The sequence below is a fragment of the Chiloscyllium plagiosum genome, unplaced genomic scaffold (assembly GCF_037043375.1).
Source record: "Chiloscyllium plagiosum isolate Xiang-an unplaced genomic scaffold, Cpla_swu_hap1 HiC_scaffold_26, whole genome shotgun sequence".
Classification (NCBI taxonomy): domain Eukaryota; kingdom Metazoa; phylum Chordata; class Chondrichthyes; order Orectolobiformes; family Hemiscylliidae; genus Chiloscyllium; species Chiloscyllium plagiosum.
This window is the reverse complement of record NW_028270164.1, coordinates 28789997-28809114: the sequence shown is the minus strand read 5'-3', so window position 1 is coordinate 28809114 and position 19118 is coordinate 28789997. Positions and strand designations below refer to the sequence as shown.

The following is a 19118-nucleotide window of genomic DNA, read 5'->3' as shown; positions in this document are numbered from 1 at the left end:
TCCAAACATCGACTGGGACTGCCATAGTGTTAAAGGTTTAGATGGAGAGGAATTTCTAAAGTGCGTACAAGACAATTTTCTGATTCAGTATGTGGATGTACCTACTAGAGAAGGTGCAAAACTTGACCTACTCTTGGGAAATAAGGCAGGGCAGGTGACTAAGGTGTCAGCGGGGGAGCACTTTGGGGCCAGCAATCATAATTCTATTCATTTTAAAGTAGTGATAGAAAAGTATAGACCGGATCTAAAAGTTGAAGTTCTAAATTGGAGAAAGGCCAGTTTTGACGGTATTAGGCGAGAACTTTCGAAAGTTGATCGGAGGCAGATGTTCGCAGGTAAAGGGAAGATTGGAAAATGGGAAGCCTTCAGAAATGAGATAACCAGAATCCAGAGAAAGTATATCCCTGTCAGGGTGAAAGGGAAGGCTGGTAGGTATAGGGAATGCTGGATGACTAAAGAAATTAAGGGTTTGGTTAAGAAAAAGGAAGCATATGTCAGGTATAGACAGGACAGATCGAGTGAATCCCTAAAAGAGTATAAAGGAAGTAGGAGCATACTTAAGAGGGAAATCAGGAGGGCAAAAAGGGGACATGAGATAGCTTTGGCAAATAGAATTAAGGAGAATCCAAAGGGGTTTTACAAATATATTAAGGACAAAAGGGTAATTAGGGAGAGAATATGGCCCCTCAAATATCAGCAAGGCAACGTTTGCGTGGAGCCACAGAAAATGGGGGAGATACTAAATGAATATTTTGCATCAGTATTTACTGTAGAAAAGGATATGGAAGATATAGACTGTAGGGAAATAGATGGTGACATCTTGCAAAATGCCCAGATTACAGAGGAGAAAGTGGTGGATGTCTTGAAACAGTTATAGGTGGATAAATCCCCAGGATCTGATTAGGTGTACCCGAGAACTCTGTGGGAAGCTAGAGAAGTGATTACTGGGGCTGTTGCTGAGATATTTGTATCATTGATAGTCACAGGTGAGGTGCCGGAAGACTGGAGGGTGGCAAACGTGGTGCCATTGTTTAAGAAGGGCGGTAAAGACAAACCAGGGAACTATAGACCGGTAAGCCTGACCTCAGTGGTGGGCAAGTTGTTGGAGGAATCCTGAGGGACAGGATGTACATATATTTGAAAAGGCAAGGACTGATTAGGGATAGTCAACATGGCTTTATGCGTGGGAAATCATGTCTCACAAACTTGATTGAGTTTTTTGAAGAAGTAACAAAGAAGATTGATCAGGGCAGAGCAGTAGATGTGATCTACATGGATTTCAGTAAGGCGTTCGACAAGGTTCCCCATGGGAGACAGATTAGCAAGGTTAGAAATCATGGAGTACAGGGAGAACTAGCCATTTGAATACAGAACTGGTTCAAAGGTAGAAGACAGAGGGTGGTGTGGAGGGTTGTTTTTCAGACTGGAGGCCTGTGACCAGTGGAGTGCCACAAGGATCGGTGCTGGGCCCTCTACTTTTTGTCATTTACATAAATGATTTGGATATTTGCATAAGAGGTACAGTTAGTAAGTTTGCAGATGACACCAAAATTGGAGGTGTAGTGGACAGCGAAGAGGGTTCCCTCAGATTACAACAGGATCTGGACCAGATGGGCCAATGGGCTGAGAAGTCGCAGATGGAGTTTAATTCAGATAAATGCGAGGTGCTGCATTTTGGGAAAGCAAATCTTAGCAGGACATATACACTTAATGGAAAGGTCCTAGGGAGTGTTGCTGAACAAAGAGACCTTGGAGTGCAGGTTCATAGCTCCTTGAAAGTGGAGTCGCAGGTAGATAGGATAGTGAAGAAGGCATTTGGTATGCTTTCCTTTATTGGTCAGAGTATTGAGTACAGGAGTTGGGAGGTCATGTTGTGGCTGTACAGGGTATTGGTTAGGCCACTGTTGGAATACTGCGTGCAATTCTGGTCTCCTTCCCATCGGAAGCATGTTGTGAAACTTGAAAGGGTTCAGAAAACATTTGCAAGGATGTTGCCAGGGTTGGAGGATTTGAGTTATAGGGACAGGCTGAACAGACTTGGGCTGTTTTCCCTGGAGCGCCAGAGGCTGAGGGGTGACCTTATAGAGGTTTACAAAATTATGAGGAGCATGGATCGGATAAATAGACAAAGTCTTTTCCCTGGGGTCGGGGAGTCCAGAACTAGAGGACATAGGTTTAGGATGAGAGGGGAAAGATATAAAAGAGACCTAAGGGACAACTTTTTCACGCAGAGGATGGTACTTGTATGGAATGAGCTGCCAGAGGATGTGGTGGAGGCTGGTACAATTGCAACATTTAAGAGGCATTTGGATGGGTATATGAATAGGAAGGGTTTGGAGGGTTATGGGCTAGGTGCTGGCAGGTGGGACTAGATTGGGTTGGGATATCTGGTCGGCATGGACGGGTTGGACCGAAGGGTCTGTTTCCATGCTGTACATCTCTATAACTTTATGACTCTTAATTCCATATTTAATTTTGTTAAATTCAAATCCCACTAGCTGCCATGGAAGGACATGAATCCAGGTCTCCAGAACATTACTAGGTTTCTGGATTAACAGTCCAGGGATAATACCACTAGGCCATGGCCTCTCCTCTACTATGATGTCATGACAAGGATATTCTTGACAGTTCAAAAGGCCTTGCGTGATATGGTCTTCATCAGTCTTGAATTAATTTTTAATCCTCAAAGGCTTACATGAATTTACGAGAATTGGTCTCGTGCTAATGAGACGAACTAGTTCCCAGCCTTGATGCTTAACTCAATACGAAATTTCCCATGGAAATCTTCTGAACACACTGGAATCAAGCCATGTGTTTTTTTTCTCTCTTGAAATTAAACTACCAGTCTACTATTTTGCTATTTAAGAATGATACTTTTTTGAAGTTAATTTTTACTATTTATCTACATGATGCAATAATGCATTTGCGACATTGGCTGGTGTTTCAGTGATTGGACACATTAAAAATGTGCTTATTAAAATTCATAAATAATTTTCAACTTTTCCATTTGTAATCTTGATGACAATCATGGAATAAACTGCACCATCTATTTTTGACTCTAACCTGTAATGCGCGTTAATTAGTCATAATCTTCCAATTTAACATACTTAAATTCATTTTGTAGATCCTAAACTGTCCTCTCCACTTTAGTTGCTTCATGTACTGTTATGCGTTTACATGCTTACTTTGAATCTTCGAATGTAACTGTAGTGTAATCAGAAATAATATGGTTTCCAAACACCTTGCTGAAAGACCTCACTCAGCACTTCTTTGCCTTCCAGCTTTATTGCTGCAACACTCTGTTTCTTACCCAATGGCTAATTTATTACCTATTCCAAAGTTTTAACCTGGAACTCCAGTCATTTAGCTTAAATCCTCTTTCATGGCAAATTTATCAAATGTGTTTTGATTGCCAAGGTACAACATGCTTTTGGGCCTTTTATAGACCTCTCAGGATATTACAAACAAAAAGATGATTTTCCCTTTCTAACTCCATTCTGAAAAACGATTAAAGTGCAGGTAATCTGAATTTACTCTTGACCACTGATTCAATTATGTTCACCACCTTTAAGACTGGAGTTGGGTCAGAAACATGATTCATAAAAAAAGCATGGGAAATGCTAGCAAAACTCAGGTATGGCTGTACCTGTGATGAGATGAGATCTCAATGAGATCTTTTAATCTTATTGAAACACAAGATCCTGAGGGGACTTGATAGGGTAGATGCTGAGATGATGTTTCCCTTTCAGATTTGATCCAAGTTAAAAAGTAAATTGTTTCTGATTTAAGGGAAGATGAACAACGTTTCTTCTCTCGCAGAGGGGTGTTAATCAGTGGAATTTTCTTTTCCAGAGGCTAATGGATGCAGAGTTTGATTAGTTTAGATTAGATTACCTACAGTGTGGAAACACTCCCTTCGGCGCAGCAAGTCCACACTGATCCCCCGAAGAGTAACCTACCCAGACCCATTCCCCAATATTTACCCTGACTAATGGACCTCAACTGTGGGCAATTTAGCATGGCTAATTTGCCTAACCTGCATATTTTTGGATGGTGGGAGGAAACCAGAGCACCTGGAGGAAGCCCACGCAGACACGGGGAGAATGTGCAAACTCCACATAGACAGTGGCCCGAGGCTGGAATTGAACCCAGGTCCCTGGCACTGTGAGACAGCAGTGCTAACCACTGTTCCACCGTGCCGCCCAGTTATTGAATATTTTTAGGTCCAAGTCATAGGGACTCTTTATTGACAAGGAGTCAAAGGGCATAGGGAGTACACCTTAAGATGTAAGTGCAAAGTAGGTCATTGAGTCATAGAGTCAGAGACATACAGCATGGAAACAGACCCTTCAGTTCAACCAAACCTTGCTGACTATAATCCCAAACTAAACTAGTTGTACCTGCATGCACTTGGCCCACATCCCTTCAAATATTTCTTATTCATGTACTCATCCATAACTGTACCCACATCAAGCACATCCTCTTGAAATTCATTCCACACATGAAGCACTCTAAATAAAAAGATTGCCTCAATGTCTTTTTAAAATCTTTCTATTCTTACCTTAAAAATATATGCCCAGATCACCTGCCCCATCGTTCAACAAGATCACAGTCTGAACCCTCAATTTCACTTTTCTGCCTTCTCTCCCCGTCAACTCTGAATCCATTATTAATTAAAAGTCTATCTCAGTCTTGAATATACACTATGACCTAGCCTTGACAGCCCTCTCAAGTAAAGAATTCAACAGATTCACTATGTGCTGAGAGAAAACATTCTTCCTCACCTTAAACAGGTGACCTGTGACTCAGATTACTCCCCCTGGTTATAGACTCTCCTACACGAAGAAACAATCTTTCTACATGTACCCTGTCACATCTCCTAAAGTTTCAATAAGGTTTTTTCTCATTCTTCTAAGCTCCAATGAGTACAAGCCTAACTTGATCAATATCTTCTCAGAAGAAAATCCCTCCATCCCCAGAATCAACTTAGTGAACCTTCTCGGGACTGTCTCTAATCATAGTACATCTTTCTTTAGGTAAAAGGACCAAACTGTTCATAGTCTTCATTTATACATTTGCCCAACTACACTTCTTGCTGTCTCAAGAAAGCAACAACATAATCAAAGACCTGTCCAATCCCAGTTATACTCTCTTTCATACTCTTCCGTCGGGCAAACCACATAAATAAGACCATAAGACTTAGGAGTGGAAGTAAGGCCAATCAGCCCATCGAGTCTGTCATTTAATCATGGCTGATACGCATTTCAATTCCACTAACCTGCACTCTTCCCGTGGCCCTTAATTCCTTGCACGATCAAGAATTTATCAATCTCTGCTTTGAAGACATGTTTGAATACACGTACAAATAGATTTAAAAACAGCTTCTTCCCTGCTGTTACCAGGCTTTTGAATGGACCCCTGAAATGTTAATTCTGATCTCTCTCTGAACCTTCTTTGTGGCTGTAACACTGTATTCTGCACTCTGTTTTGCTACGTTGATGCACTTTGCATGGTACAATCTTCCTATATAGCACATAAACAACACCTTTCACTGTATCTTGGTACATATGACAACAATAAATCAATCAATATTCTAGCTGCGGTCTGACTAGAAACTTGAACAGTTTTAGCAAGATTTCTTTAGTTTTATACACCATTCCCTTTATTATAAAAGGCGAACATCCTTTTGCCTTCCCCATTACCTGTTGAGAGAAAGTGAGGACTGCAGATGCTGGAGATCAGAGTCAAAAAGTGTGGTGCTGGAAAAGCACAGCTGGTCAGGCAGCATCTGAAGAGCAGGAGAGTTGACGTTTCATGCATAAGCTCTTAATCAGGAACCATTACCTGCTGAACGTGGATGCAAACGTTTTGTGATTTAGGTACAAAGATTCCCAAATCCCTTGGTGCTGCAGCTTTCAGCAATCTTTCTGTACTTAAATAAAATTCAGCTCCACTATTCTTCCTGCCAAAATGCATAACCTCACGTTTTGCCACATTGCATTCCAAATGCCAAGCTTTTCGTCCACTCACTTCAATTGTCCGTATCCCTCTGCAGATTTCTTGTGTCATCCTCATCACTTCCACTATTCTGTCATGCACAGACTTGCCAACAGTACATTCACCTTGCTCATCAAAATCACTAATATATGTTGTAAATGACTGTGGCCCCAGCACTGATCCCTGAGGAACTCTACTAGTAACAGTAGACAGGAAAGCAAAGTCAAGGCCACAATCAGATTAGCAATTATCTTACCAAACTGCGATCAAAGACAAGAAACCGAATGGTCTACTTCTGTTCAAATTTTATAAGTTTATATGTGCCCACTAGTACAAGAGGTCTATGGGGGTGGGGCAGGCAGCAGCATTAAATTTTATTCATAAGTACTGAACAGAATTCAAGATCTGAATCACTGTGCATGATGTTCCCCTTCCTGGAGGTTGCGAGAAAGTTGGCAGAAGAAAAAAAAAGGTGAGAAAGTTAGAACTGGAAACAAATAATTTCCTCGCCCTGTTACAAATTAAGTTTTGCGAAGTAAGATTCATGGACAAGCTTTCTGACCCACTGCCAATTAAGGCATTTATATGGTCAATTCATGGTCATTTAAGGGTATCAACTGGTCATACCTCTGATCTCCTGCCTCCCTATGGGTGAGAAAAGTGTCTAGATTCCTGATTAGAAGTAAGTCATGGAGACTTATTGACTAGGGTCTGGGGCACACTAATTGGTAGTGGGATTCCTGATAAAGGGCTTATGCCCGAAACGTCGATTCTCCTGTTCCTTGGATGCTGCTTGACCTGCTGCGCTTTTCCAGCAACACATATTCAGCTCGGCACACTAATTGTGCCAACCTGAGGCAGAGGTATGGATTATAGGCTCTGGAGTAGTTGTAGAAGCCATTGTCTCTGATAAGTACAGTTCCCCCTCTGCCTGCAGCACCAAATCTGCATTAGCCAAGACTGAATCCCCAGAAGAGTCGGCCAGAACAAGTTGACATCAGGACTTAGAAGCTGCTGGCCTCCAATTAGCCATATGGACATAGAATCACAGAGTTATACAGCACAGAAACAGATCCCTCGGTCGAAACTGTCCATGCCGACCAGACATCCTAAACTGACCCGGTCTCATTTGCCTATTCAGCCTCTTCCTTTAGTTTAAACCCTCCAATCCCGGGAACATCCCTGAAATTCTGTTCTGAACCTTTTTAAAGTTAACACCATCTTTCCTAGAACAGGAAGGCCAGAAATGAATGCAGTATTCCAGAAGTAGTCCCATCAATGTCCTGTACATTCTCAACAGGATGTTCCAACTCATATATTAAACACACTGACCAATGAAGGCAAGCGTACGGAACACCTTCTTCACTACCCTGTCTACCTGTGACTCTACTTTCAAGGAAATATGCACCTGCACCCCCAGATCTCTTTGTCTGGCAACACTCCACAGGGCCCTACCATTAACTGTGTAGGTTCTGCTCTGGCTGGCCTTACCAAAATGCAATACCTCACATTTATCTAAATTAACCACACCTGCTACTTCTTGGTCCATTGACCCATCTGAACAAGTTCCTATTGTACTCGGAGATTGATAGCCTTGCTCACTGTCCATTGCACCACTTACTTTGGGGCCATCTGTAAAGTTACTAAGCATTGCTCCTATATTCACATCCAAATCACAAATAAAAATGACTAAAAGCAGTGGACCCAACACTGATCCTTGCAGAAAGCTATTAGTCACAGGCCTCTAGTCCGAGAAACAACCCTCTACAACCACCTTCTGTCGTCTACCTTCAAGCCAATTTTGTAATCAGTTGGCTAGCTGCCCCTGGATTCATATGATTTAACTTTACTAACCAATCCATCATGTGGAACCTTGCCAAACATGAGCTGCTTCAGTATTGGACAAGTGGCATGATTGAACACTGTGCTACCTTCAACATAAGTTCCCAATTCTGACCTAGGAAAGGATACTGATGACCAGTTGAAGATGGTTAGGGCCAGAACACTGCCATGAAGAACGAGGGTTCTTGTGGTATAGTGGTAGCATCTTTATCTCAGAACCAGGAGGTTCAGGTTCAAGTTCCACCTGTTCCAGAGGGATGCGATAACATTTCTGAATAGGTTGACTAGAGGAACTAGAGTTCTTGTGGAATTGTGACAGTGTCTCTATCTCTGAGCCAGAAGGCTGAAGTTTATATTCCCACCTGCTCTGGAGGTAGGTAATAGCATTCCTGAACCACCTGTTTTGAAAATACCTGCCCTGATAAATATCTGCAATGACTCCGGAACCTCTACAGTGATATTCTGGGTCTCAATGACTGGTCGCCAACAATTATACCTGGAACAAAGGAAGATGGTTATGATTCCAACCAGCTGAGAGTTTTCCCTTTGGTTCCCACTGATTCTGGTTTTGTTACAACTTATTGCTGCCAAACTCTGTGAAACACTGTCTTGATATGATCATCTCACCTGTGGAGTTCATCTCATATGTCCATGCTTGGACAAAAATTAGATACATTTAAGGAGCCAAGAACCAGAACTACTTTACACAAAACAAATAACAAGATCTCACAATAAATCCATGTAACAAGAGTTAGAATATGTCTCAGTTATAGCTTTGTTGGTAGCATTCTTGCCTCTGAGTTACAATATTGAGGATTCAAATCCCACTCTGGAACTCGAGCACAGCAATCAAGTAAGACCACAATGCAGTATGAAATTTCTGCACAGTGCAGTCCCATAATTTGGATTAAACATCAAACCAAAGCTCCATCTACTCTTACACATGTACATAAAAGATTCAGAATCAGAATTTTGGACTTTTGGAGTCAGCTTGTGAACTGGCCAACATTTAACTTCAATCATAAAAAAAAGATTGCCTAATTATCACATCTGTTCTATGGGAGATTCACATGCGAAAAATGCTTATTGCATTTCCTACATTACTTTAGAGAAAACACTACAAACAGAATTAACTGACTGCAAAATATGGGATGTTTTGTTCTTAATCACATAGCAGTAAGACCTATACTTTTTTAATTACTGACAGATTATGAAAATGCCACAACAGGATTTCTGATGATTTCAAAACAAAGCAAAATGACAAAGCATCATTTTCTCTGAAGAACAGCTAAGAAGAGAGATTAGTACTTGCATTAGCATGAATCTGATGGTTGAATGTGAAAGTGGAATCTGCCTCTCAAGGCAATTACAAACATTCATTTCAACAGCGAATCAGGAAACATGGAAAAGTGACTGCGTCAGTGCGAAGGAGGTCCTCAAGAGTAGTCATATCTGGATTACTCCCGGTGCTACAAGCTCGTGAGGGCAGGAATAGGAGGATAGAGCAGATGAATGCATGGCTGAGGAGCTGCTGTATGGGAGAAGGATTCATATTTTTGGATCATTGCAATCTCTTTTGGGGTAGAAGTGACCTGTACAAGAAGGATGGATTGCACTTAAATTGGAAGGGGACTAATATACTGGCAGGGAGATGTGTTAGAGCTGCCGGAAGGAGTTAAACGATTCAGGTGGGGAGGTGGGAACCAAGGAGATACTGAGGAAAGAGATCAATCTGAGACAGGTACAGTTGAGAAGAGAAGCCAGTCAAACCCTCAGGGTAGAAAGTGACAAGGTAGAACTAATAAATTAAACTGCATTTGTTTCAATGCAAGAGGCCTAACAGGAAAGGCAGATGAACTCGGCATGGTTAGGAACACGGGACTGGGATATCATAGTCATTACAGAAACATGGCTCAGGGATGGGCAGGACTGGCAGCTTAATGTTCCAGGATACAAATGCTACAGAAAAGATTGCAAGGGAGGCAAGAGAGGAGGGGGAGTGGCGTTTTTGATAAGGGATAGCATTACAGCTGTACTGAGGGAGGATATTCCTGGAAATACATCCTGGGAAGTTATTTGGGTGGAACTGAGAAATAAGAAAGGGATAAACACCTTATTGGGATAATTATAGACCCCCTAATAGTCAGAGGGAAATTGAGAAACAAATTTGTAAGGAGATCTCAGCTATCTGTAAGAATTATAGGGTGGTTATGGTAGGGGATTTTAACTTTCCAAACATAGACTGGTACTGCCACAGTGTTAAGGGTTTAGATGGAGAGGAATTTGTTAAGTGTGTACAGGAAAATTTTCTGATTCAATATGTGGATGTACTTACTAGAAAAGGTGCAAAACCAGACCTACGCTTGGGAAATAAGGCAGGGCAGGTGACTGAGGTGTTAGTTGGGGGAGCATTTTGGGGCCAGCAACCATAATTCTATTAGATTTAAAATAGTGATGGTAAAGGATAGACCAGATCTAAAAGTTGAAATTCTAAATTGGAGAAAGGCCAATTTTGACGGTATTAGGCAAGAACTTTCAAACGCTGATTGGATACAGATGTTCGCAGGTAAAGGGATGGCTGGAAAATGGAAAGTCTTCAGAAATGAGATAACGAGAATCCAGAGAAAGTATATTCCTGTTAGGGTGAAAGGGAAGGCTGGTAGGTAGAGGGAATGCTGGATGATTAAAGAAATTGAGGGTTTGGTTAAGAAAAAGAAGAAAGAATATGTCAGGTATAGGCAAGGTGCATTGAATGTATCCTCAGAAGAGTATAAAGGCAGTAGGAGTATACTTAAGAGGGAAATCAGAAAGGCAAAAAGGGGTCATGAGATAGCTTTGACAAATAGAGATAAGGGGAATCCAAAGAGCTTTTACAAATACATTAAGGACACAAGGGTAACTAGGGAGAGAACAGGACCCCTCAAAAAGCAGCAAGGCGGTATTTGTGCGGAGTGACAGGAGATGGGGGAGATACTAATGAGTATTTTGCATCAGTGTTTACAATGTAAAAGGACATGGAAGATATAGAATGTAGAGAACTGGATGGTGACATCTTAAAAAATGACCATATTACAGAGGAGGAAGTGCTGGATGTCTTGAAACACATAAAAATAGATAAATCCCCAGAACCTGATCAGGTGTATCCTAGAACTCTGTGGGAAACTAGGGAAGTGATTGCTGGGCTCCTTGCAGAGATATTTGTATCATCGATAGTCACAGGTGAGGTGCCAGAAGACTGGAGGTTGGCTAACGTGGTGCCACTGTTTAAGAAGAATGGTAAGGACAAGCCAGGGAACTATAGACCAGTGAGTCTGACTTCAGTGGTGGGCAAGTTGTTGGAGGGAATCCTGAGGGACAGGATGTACATGTATTTGGAAAGGCAAGGACTGATTAGGGATAGTCAGCATGGCTTTGTGCATGGGAAATCATGTCTCACAAACTTGATTGAGTTTTTTTTGAAGAAGTAACAAAGAGGAATGATGAGGGCAGAGTGGTGGACGTGATCTATATGGACTTCAGTAAGGCATTCGACAAGGTTCTCCATAGGAGACTGGTTTGCAAGGTTAGTTCTATGGAATACAGGGAGAACTAGTCCTTTGGATTCAGAACTGGCTCAAAGGTGGAAGACAGAGGGTGGTGGTGGAGGGTTGTTTTCAGACTGGAGGCCTGTGACCAGTGGAGTGCCACAAGGATCGGTGCTGGGGCCACTACTTTTTGTCATTTATATAAATGATTTGGATGTGAGCTTAAGAAGCATAGCTAGTAAGTTTGCAGATGACACCAAAATTGGAGGTGTAGTGGACAGTGAAGGTTACCTCAGATTATAACGGGATCTTGATCAGATGGGCCAATGGGCTGAGAAGTGGCAGATGGAGTTTAATTTAGATATGAGAGGTGTTGCATTTTGGGAAAGCGAATCTTAGCAGGACTTATACACTTAATGGTAAGGTCCTAGGGAGTGTTGCTGAACAAAGAGACCTTGAAGTGCTCCTTGAAAGTGGAGTCGCAGGTAGATAGGATAGTGAGGAAAGTGTTTGATATGCTTTCCTTTATTGGTCAGAGCACTGAGTACAGGAGTTGGGAGATCATGTTGCGGCTGTACAGGACATTGGTTTGGCCACTTTTGGAATATTGCGTGCAATTTTGGTCTCCTTCCTACCGGAAGCATGTTGTGAAACTTGAAAGGGTTCAGAAAAGATTTACAAGGATCTTGCCAGGGTTGGAAGATTTGAGCAATAGGGAGAGGTTGAATAGGCTGGGGCTGTTTTCCCTGGGGCGTCAGAGACTGAGGGGTGACCTTATCGAGGTTTATAAAATCATGAGGGGCATGGATAGGATAAATAGGCAAAGTCTCTTCCCTAAGGAAGGGGAGTCCAGAACTAGAGGGCATAGGTTTAGGGTGAGAGGGGAAAGATATAAAAAGAGACCTAAGGGGCAACGTTATCACACAGAGGATGGTATGTATAGGGAATGAGCTGCCAGAGGACATGAAGGCTAGTACAATTGCAACATTTAAAAGGCATCTGGTTGGGTATATGAACAGGAAGGATTTGGAAGGTTATGGGCCGGGTGCGGGCAGGTGGGACCAGATTGGGTTGGGTTATCTGGTCAGCGTGGACAAGCTGGACCGGAGGGTCTGTTTCCGTGTTGTACAGCTCTATGACTCTAAGTCGATATCGTAAATGATTCACTGTCTTCTGAATCTTTTTTCCTCTTTCAAAACTGTCAATACCATCTCGTCCTCAAGAAATCCACTTTGATTTCTCCATGTGACTTCTCCAACATACTGTCTCATCTCTAATTTCTATTTCTTCTCGAAAGTCCCTGAATATATTGCTGTCTCCCTAAATCATGTCAGCTTTCTCAAAACTTCATGCTTAAATGACTCTGAACAGATTTCTGACATTGAAACCAATTCAGTTTTGGGACAATGAAAATCATATGTGGCATTCTCTGTAACTGTGGTGCATCATCTCTTATTGATCTCTTTGCAGTTTGTGACACAGTCAACCTATGAATGGTTATCCTGATTTGGAATTATATCATTGTTCCTTTTCTAGCAATGGATCCAAATCCTGGAACTACCTTCCCGACATAACATTACAAAGATTTCAGCAGTTCAAGAAGGTGGCTCACCAACAACTCCTCTCAAGGGCAAAGGATGATGCACGGTAAGTTTATATGTTGCCAGCGACACTCATACTCCAAAAACTAATAATTTGACATTGAGTTTGCGTCATTCCCTCTCTATTACTTGCTCCTTTAAAAGCATGTGCTTTTGCTTCTGGATCAGACAAAGTGTTGTTGAAACCTTTTTCATGTTTGTTACCTCAAGTTGTCATCTTTCTGTCCTTTATCCTCCTGAATTTTTAGCTCAATCAAACCACTGATTGCAACTTTGTTGCCCCACCTAACAATAAATTCTGGTTCCTCAACACCTCACATTTAAAACAGACATCCACATCTTTGTCTTTTCATTGCTTTATCGCTTTCCAACTCCACGTCTGCAAACATGCCAGTATGCCTTTCCTCCCTTTAGCTCACTAGTGGTAGTATGCTATAAGTTGTTTCGGCTCTGTGTTCAGAAATTCTTTCTCAAAAACACTCTGCCTCTTCACTTACCAATGTTCCTTTAATGCTTACCTTAGAACTAATCTCTGGCTAAGATGTCTGATTAGTCATTATAATATTTCTAATTCTGTCTGATTTTATTATCTGTTAAATGATGTGAGGTGTTTTCTAATGTCAAAGGTACAACATAAATGCAAGTTGTTACTACTAATGAAGAGCACCTGTGAATAACAACATAGCTATGTATTTGTTTCACAAAAACAATGATAGACTGATGTTGCCTCACTGTTTCAAATCTCTAGAAAATACTTCTTTGTAATAATAATATTATATTTAGTGCACGGTCTTCATTAAGTCAGTATTTGCACTTAAAATTATAATACATTATTATAATACATATTTTGAAGTTAAACAATGGACAAAGTGCTCATTATGCTGTTGTAACAATGATATTATGGCTGATGTTCATACATCAATTCTGCTTTGCTGTCAAATATGATGATACTACCGATATCATTACAGCCTCAAGATACTGAGATCTTTGTACACAATTTAAGTGGAACTGTATGTCTTCTTTACTTTGAAACATTACTTAAAGATGGTCCTAGTTGTAAAAATCAATTTTTTCGACACGTGGTAATTCTTGTTTGTGGTAACTCATGTCTGTCAATGTATGAGAGATAATAAAGAATCTTCTTCTGATAAAAGTTGAATCATTTGACCAACTTGGAGGAGAGATTTATTGCCTTAAGACTAGATGAACAGAATTATTGCTGAAGGTTGCATTTTAGGAAAAATGATTTAATTTGTAAAATGACCAAGAGCTTGAAAACATTCACAATGAAAGTCTGGTGACAGTGAGCATGTTCACCTAATAGGGTGTTGATTGTGTATAAGTTTAAATTTCAAGACTAATAAGAGTAATTATGTCATGCTTCAAGATTTGATATCTAATGGCAGATATCATCAATTATTGTGTAATTCTGTTATCATAACCGACTCACATCTAAATTGAAAGTCTTCATGGACAATTGTCCAAGCTTTAGATAACATTGAAACCGAAGGAAGCAGGGAACTGACATGGATTGCTATTCGGAATTTCCTAAAATATGAGAATCCACAACTATTAGTTGAGAAGACACTGACTGCGCTGGTATTTTTGTTAGACTTTTGAAGTGAATTTGGCACCTTTATATGCTCCTATTTGTTATCACGACTTTGGTATTTCTTTGCTGAAATGTTAATGATTCTTGGTTCTTCAATACATTTGTTTATATTTTATAACAAAGGGAGACATTCAAAAATTAAAGAACAGGAATTGTTTCCTTTAAAATAGTGAACAGAATACAATGGATTTGAACTAGACAGCTGTTTAATAAGAAAGAAAGGAGAAATGAAATAAGGAAACAAGGAAGGAGTATTTGCATTAATAGAGCAACTTTCACAATCTCAGGTATTCCAAAGCACTTTTAAGTCAACAGGTTATTTGTGAAGTTCAATCAACATTATAATGTAATGAAACATGACACTAATTTGTGCATAGTATGATCCAAAAATGGCAATGAGATAAATGATCTCAATCTGCTTCAGTGTTCTTGCTTGAGGAAGGATTATACCTCGGGTTACTGGGAAATATCTGTTCCTCTGAATAGTATCATACCATTTCTATATCTAACGAAGAGAGCAGACAGGGCCACCCTCATCAAATTCATCTTCAATAGCAGTAAAGTGCCCAGCTTCTGCTGATGTGTCCAGAGGAGGATCGAACCCTAATTTTCTAATCCATAGGCAAAGTTGCTGTCACTAAAACAAGGATGGCACCTTATTGGCCATTTGCTTTTTGTGCATTTCCTTTCAACAGATATTAGTCATTATAATATCCTCAGTTTTAAGCAAAGTAGCAAAAGCCATTTATGGAGAATCTAATATACATAATATATATTGTGTTACTTACTTGAAAGTCATCTTCTTCCAAAATTTCCTTTCTCCATTTAATGAGGAAAGCAGCACAGACATACAAGTGAAAGTGAGAAAATCCCTCTGGCTCTGACTGTAAAAGAATAATATCAACAGGAGTTACTTCAGAGGCAAGATTGCCCAGTAGTATAAAGCGATAAATTCCAATTGACAGTTGGGACCTATGTAATACAAGAGCAAAACACCATCCCAATTTATCACTCAGACATAACAAAGACATTTTATATTACTCAATAATAGTAGAGTGATGCTGTAAATCTTATAAGGAACTTTAGCTTCTAATTTTTAAAACTATTTTTACTGAGAATAGTTTTTTTTATTGCTGGTTAAGACTAGTTGATATCATGAAAGGTAATATTATTTTCGGGCGGCACGGTGGCTCAGTGGTTAGCACTGCTACCTCACAGCACCGCTACCTCACAGCACCAGGGTCCCAGGTTCGATTCCAGCCTCGGGCGACTGTCTGTGTGGAGTTTGCACATTCTCTCCGTGTCTGCGTGGGTTTTCTCCGGTGCTCCAGTTTCCTCCCACAGTCCAAACATGTGCAGGTCAGGTGAATTGGCCATGCTAAATTACCCATAGTGTTGGGTGCATTAGTCAAAGGGAAATGGATCTGGGTGGGTTGCTCTTCAGAGGGTTGGTGTGGACTGGTTGGGCCGAAGAGCCTGTTTCCACACTGTGGGGAATCTAATTATGTTTGCCACAATCATAAAGATCATCGTTGAGTTTTGAAATATATCTTTCTTAATGCAATTTTAGTTAAGAATGGCGATGTTGAACTATCCCAATGCTGAACAAAGTTATCCAGTGAAAAGATGTAGCTTACATCTCAGGAAAGTCCTGGGTTTCAATTAATCAGTTAGTTGTATCTATATACAAAGACATGCTGTAACTAATGTTAGCATCCCAAGGGAGAAAAAAATAGAAAATTAGAAAGCAATACCATTGTTGACATTTGTCATACAATCCCAGTTTGATATATACGTAATTGGATGAGAAGACACTCAAGTTATAATTCCTCTGCATCTGGTTGGTTTGTCATTATTCACCAATACAAGTCATATGATAATGTCATTCAGATATACATACATACAAACATATAATCTTGCATGTTTCAATAAGATCAGCACTCATTCTTCCAAATGCTAATGGTACAGCCACAACTTATTCAACCATTCTTTTAAGACAAACCTTGCATCTTGAAATAATGGTGTGGAACCTATCCGCACTGCTTTTAATGCAAATATTTCCTTCTTTAGACAAGGAGATCAAAACTTTACATAGTATTCAGTCTTACCAATGCCCTGTAAAACCAACAAAACTTCCCTTTTACATTTCCTCCTCCTTGCAATAAATGATAACATTTCATTTCTTCCTTCCTAATCATTTGTTGTATCTGCATAGTAATTTCTGTGATTCATGTACCAGGACACCCAGATCCCTCTGCACCATACAGCTCTGAATCTCTCTCCTTTTAAATGTTGTGTTTCTATTCTGTTTGCCAAAGTGGACAAGTCACATTTTCCCACATCATATGCGCATTTTCCAAATTTTTATTCATTCAATTAACCTATCTAATGCCTGTGAAGACTCTTTACATCCTCTTCACAACTTATTTTCGTACATAAATTTGTGTCAACAGCAAATTTAGCAAAGATAAATTTGGTCCCTTCATTCATGTCACTGATGTAGACTATAATCAGTTGAGGTCCCAGCACCAAGCCCATGTCATCTCAACTGTTACATCTTGCCAAACAAAAAATGGCCACTTTATGCCAATGCAAGGTTTCCTGTTAGTTAATCAATCCTCTAGTTATGCTAATATTTTACCCAATATATCATGAACTCTCATTTTCTGTTGTAATATTTGATGTGGTGTATTGTCAAATGCCTCTGGAAATTCAAGTACAGTACATCTACAAGCTCACTTTTATCCTCATTGCTTGTTCAATTTCAAAGAATTCTAATAAAGTAGTCAAACATATTTTTCTTTCCACAAAGTCATGTCACTTCTGCCTGACAGCATTGAGGGTTCCTATCCCTATTATAACCTCCTCTTTAATAGATTCCTAATGAGAGATGTTCAGATAATGAGCATGTAGCTCCCTAATTTTTGTTCCCTCTTTTCTTGAAGAAAGGAGTTAAATTCACTATTTTACAACCTGATGGAACCTTTCCAGAATCTAGGAATTTAAAATTTAAAATTAAAACAAATATACTGACTCTCTCAGTTGCTACTTCTTTGTAACCTTACTATGAATTTCATCAGATCAGCAAGTCAGGCAGCATCCAAGGAGCAGGAGAATCGATGCTTTTGCTGGCCAGAATGCTGCTGCTGCTTGAAGTTTCCTTCTTCAGGAATGAAGAAGGGCTCATGCCCGAAACGTCGATTCTCCTGCGCCTTGGATGCTGCTTGATCTGCTGCGCTTTTCCAGCAACACATTTTCAGCTCTGATCTCCAGCATCTGCAGTCCTCACTTTCTCTTATGAATTTCATCAGGACCTGGGAATTTATCAGTTTTTTTGTTCTCTAACTTTTCTCAGTACCCTTTCCTTTTATGATTGTACGTGTTTTACGTTCCTCATTTCCTTGTGTCTCTTGATTTTAAATTATTAAATACTTTAAATTACATTTGTGTCTTCTACAGTAAAGACACACACAAGGTGTCTGTTCAATTTGCCTTGTAATTTCCTTATTTTCCATTATAAATTGCATACAGAGGACCAATACTCATTTTAATTACTCTTTTCCTTTTTAAATAACAGAAACATGCCAATTTTCATATTTCTAGATAATTTTCTCCAACTTTTCTTTTAAAAAGACACATTCTTCTATCTTGCCACTAACCTTTATAGAAGTCAAATTTTAGTTTTTCCCAGTTTGATACAAATGCAAAGACCAATGTCTTTTATTTGATTGTGAACTAAAATGGGAACAGTAAGGTTTTAAAAGATAAGGATTTTTAAAGGATTATTGCACTTTTCCAAAGGAAGTTAATTAATACTCATTGTAAGTACTGTTTACACAGTTCCTTGTTCAAATAATGAGGGAAGTCTAATTATAGATGAGCTGGAACTAAGAGCTTGTACATGAATAGACCTTTGAATGGCAAGAAGTAGCTGATTGGTCTATGGGCTAGTGACCAGTTGTCGATGATATCGTTGTTGACAAGCAGGAAGCCTATGTGACTGGCTCCTGGGTATCTGCACAGCTTGTGGTTGTGAATGTTCAGGCAGAAGCCCCACATCATTGAGAGGGAAGGAGCAGTTTTTGCTCTGCAGTAAAGAAAAGTACTTCAGGTAAGTTAAGAATCTTTATATGTGTGAACCTGTTCCTCCTGCAAACAAGTGCCTGCAGAAGGAAACTTCAAGCAGCAGCATTCTGGCCAGCAAAAGCATCATTTCAGCAAACCCCATGGACAGGGATCACTGAGCTGCCTTAAAAAGTTTATCTTTAACTTTATTAGTCAGCCATGGATAGCACATTCTTCTCAGAATATCTCTTATTGGAATGCTCTTTGCCAAATGTTATTAAATATCTTCTTACATATCTGTCACTATATCTCCACTGACCTATTCCTTATGGTAATTTTCCAGATTACGTCAGCCAGCTCTATCTTCATTCTGAAGTCGTGAAAATTTCAACTGACTCAGATTCCGCAGCTCTTTGGGGGAAGTTCTACTACTTTGCATATGAAATGTTGCTTTTTGACTTCACTCCTAAACGATCG

The 19118-nt window shown here is 40.0% G+C and overlaps 1 protein-coding gene across 2 annotated transcripts in view; it reads right to left on the bottom strand.

Annotated features, from left to right (window-relative positions):
* Positions 1-19118, bottom strand: part of LOC122563198 (TBC1 domain family member 22B) — a 314506-nt gene that overhangs the window by 9437 nt on the left and 285951 nt on the right. For both annotated transcript variants that reach the window (XM_043716741.2, XM_043716742.2), the window contains exon 12: positions 15365-15460. In XM_043716741.2, coding sequence (XP_043572676.1) covers positions 15365-15460 — 96 coding nt within the window. The remainder of the gene's footprint in view (positions 1-15364; positions 15461-19118) is intronic.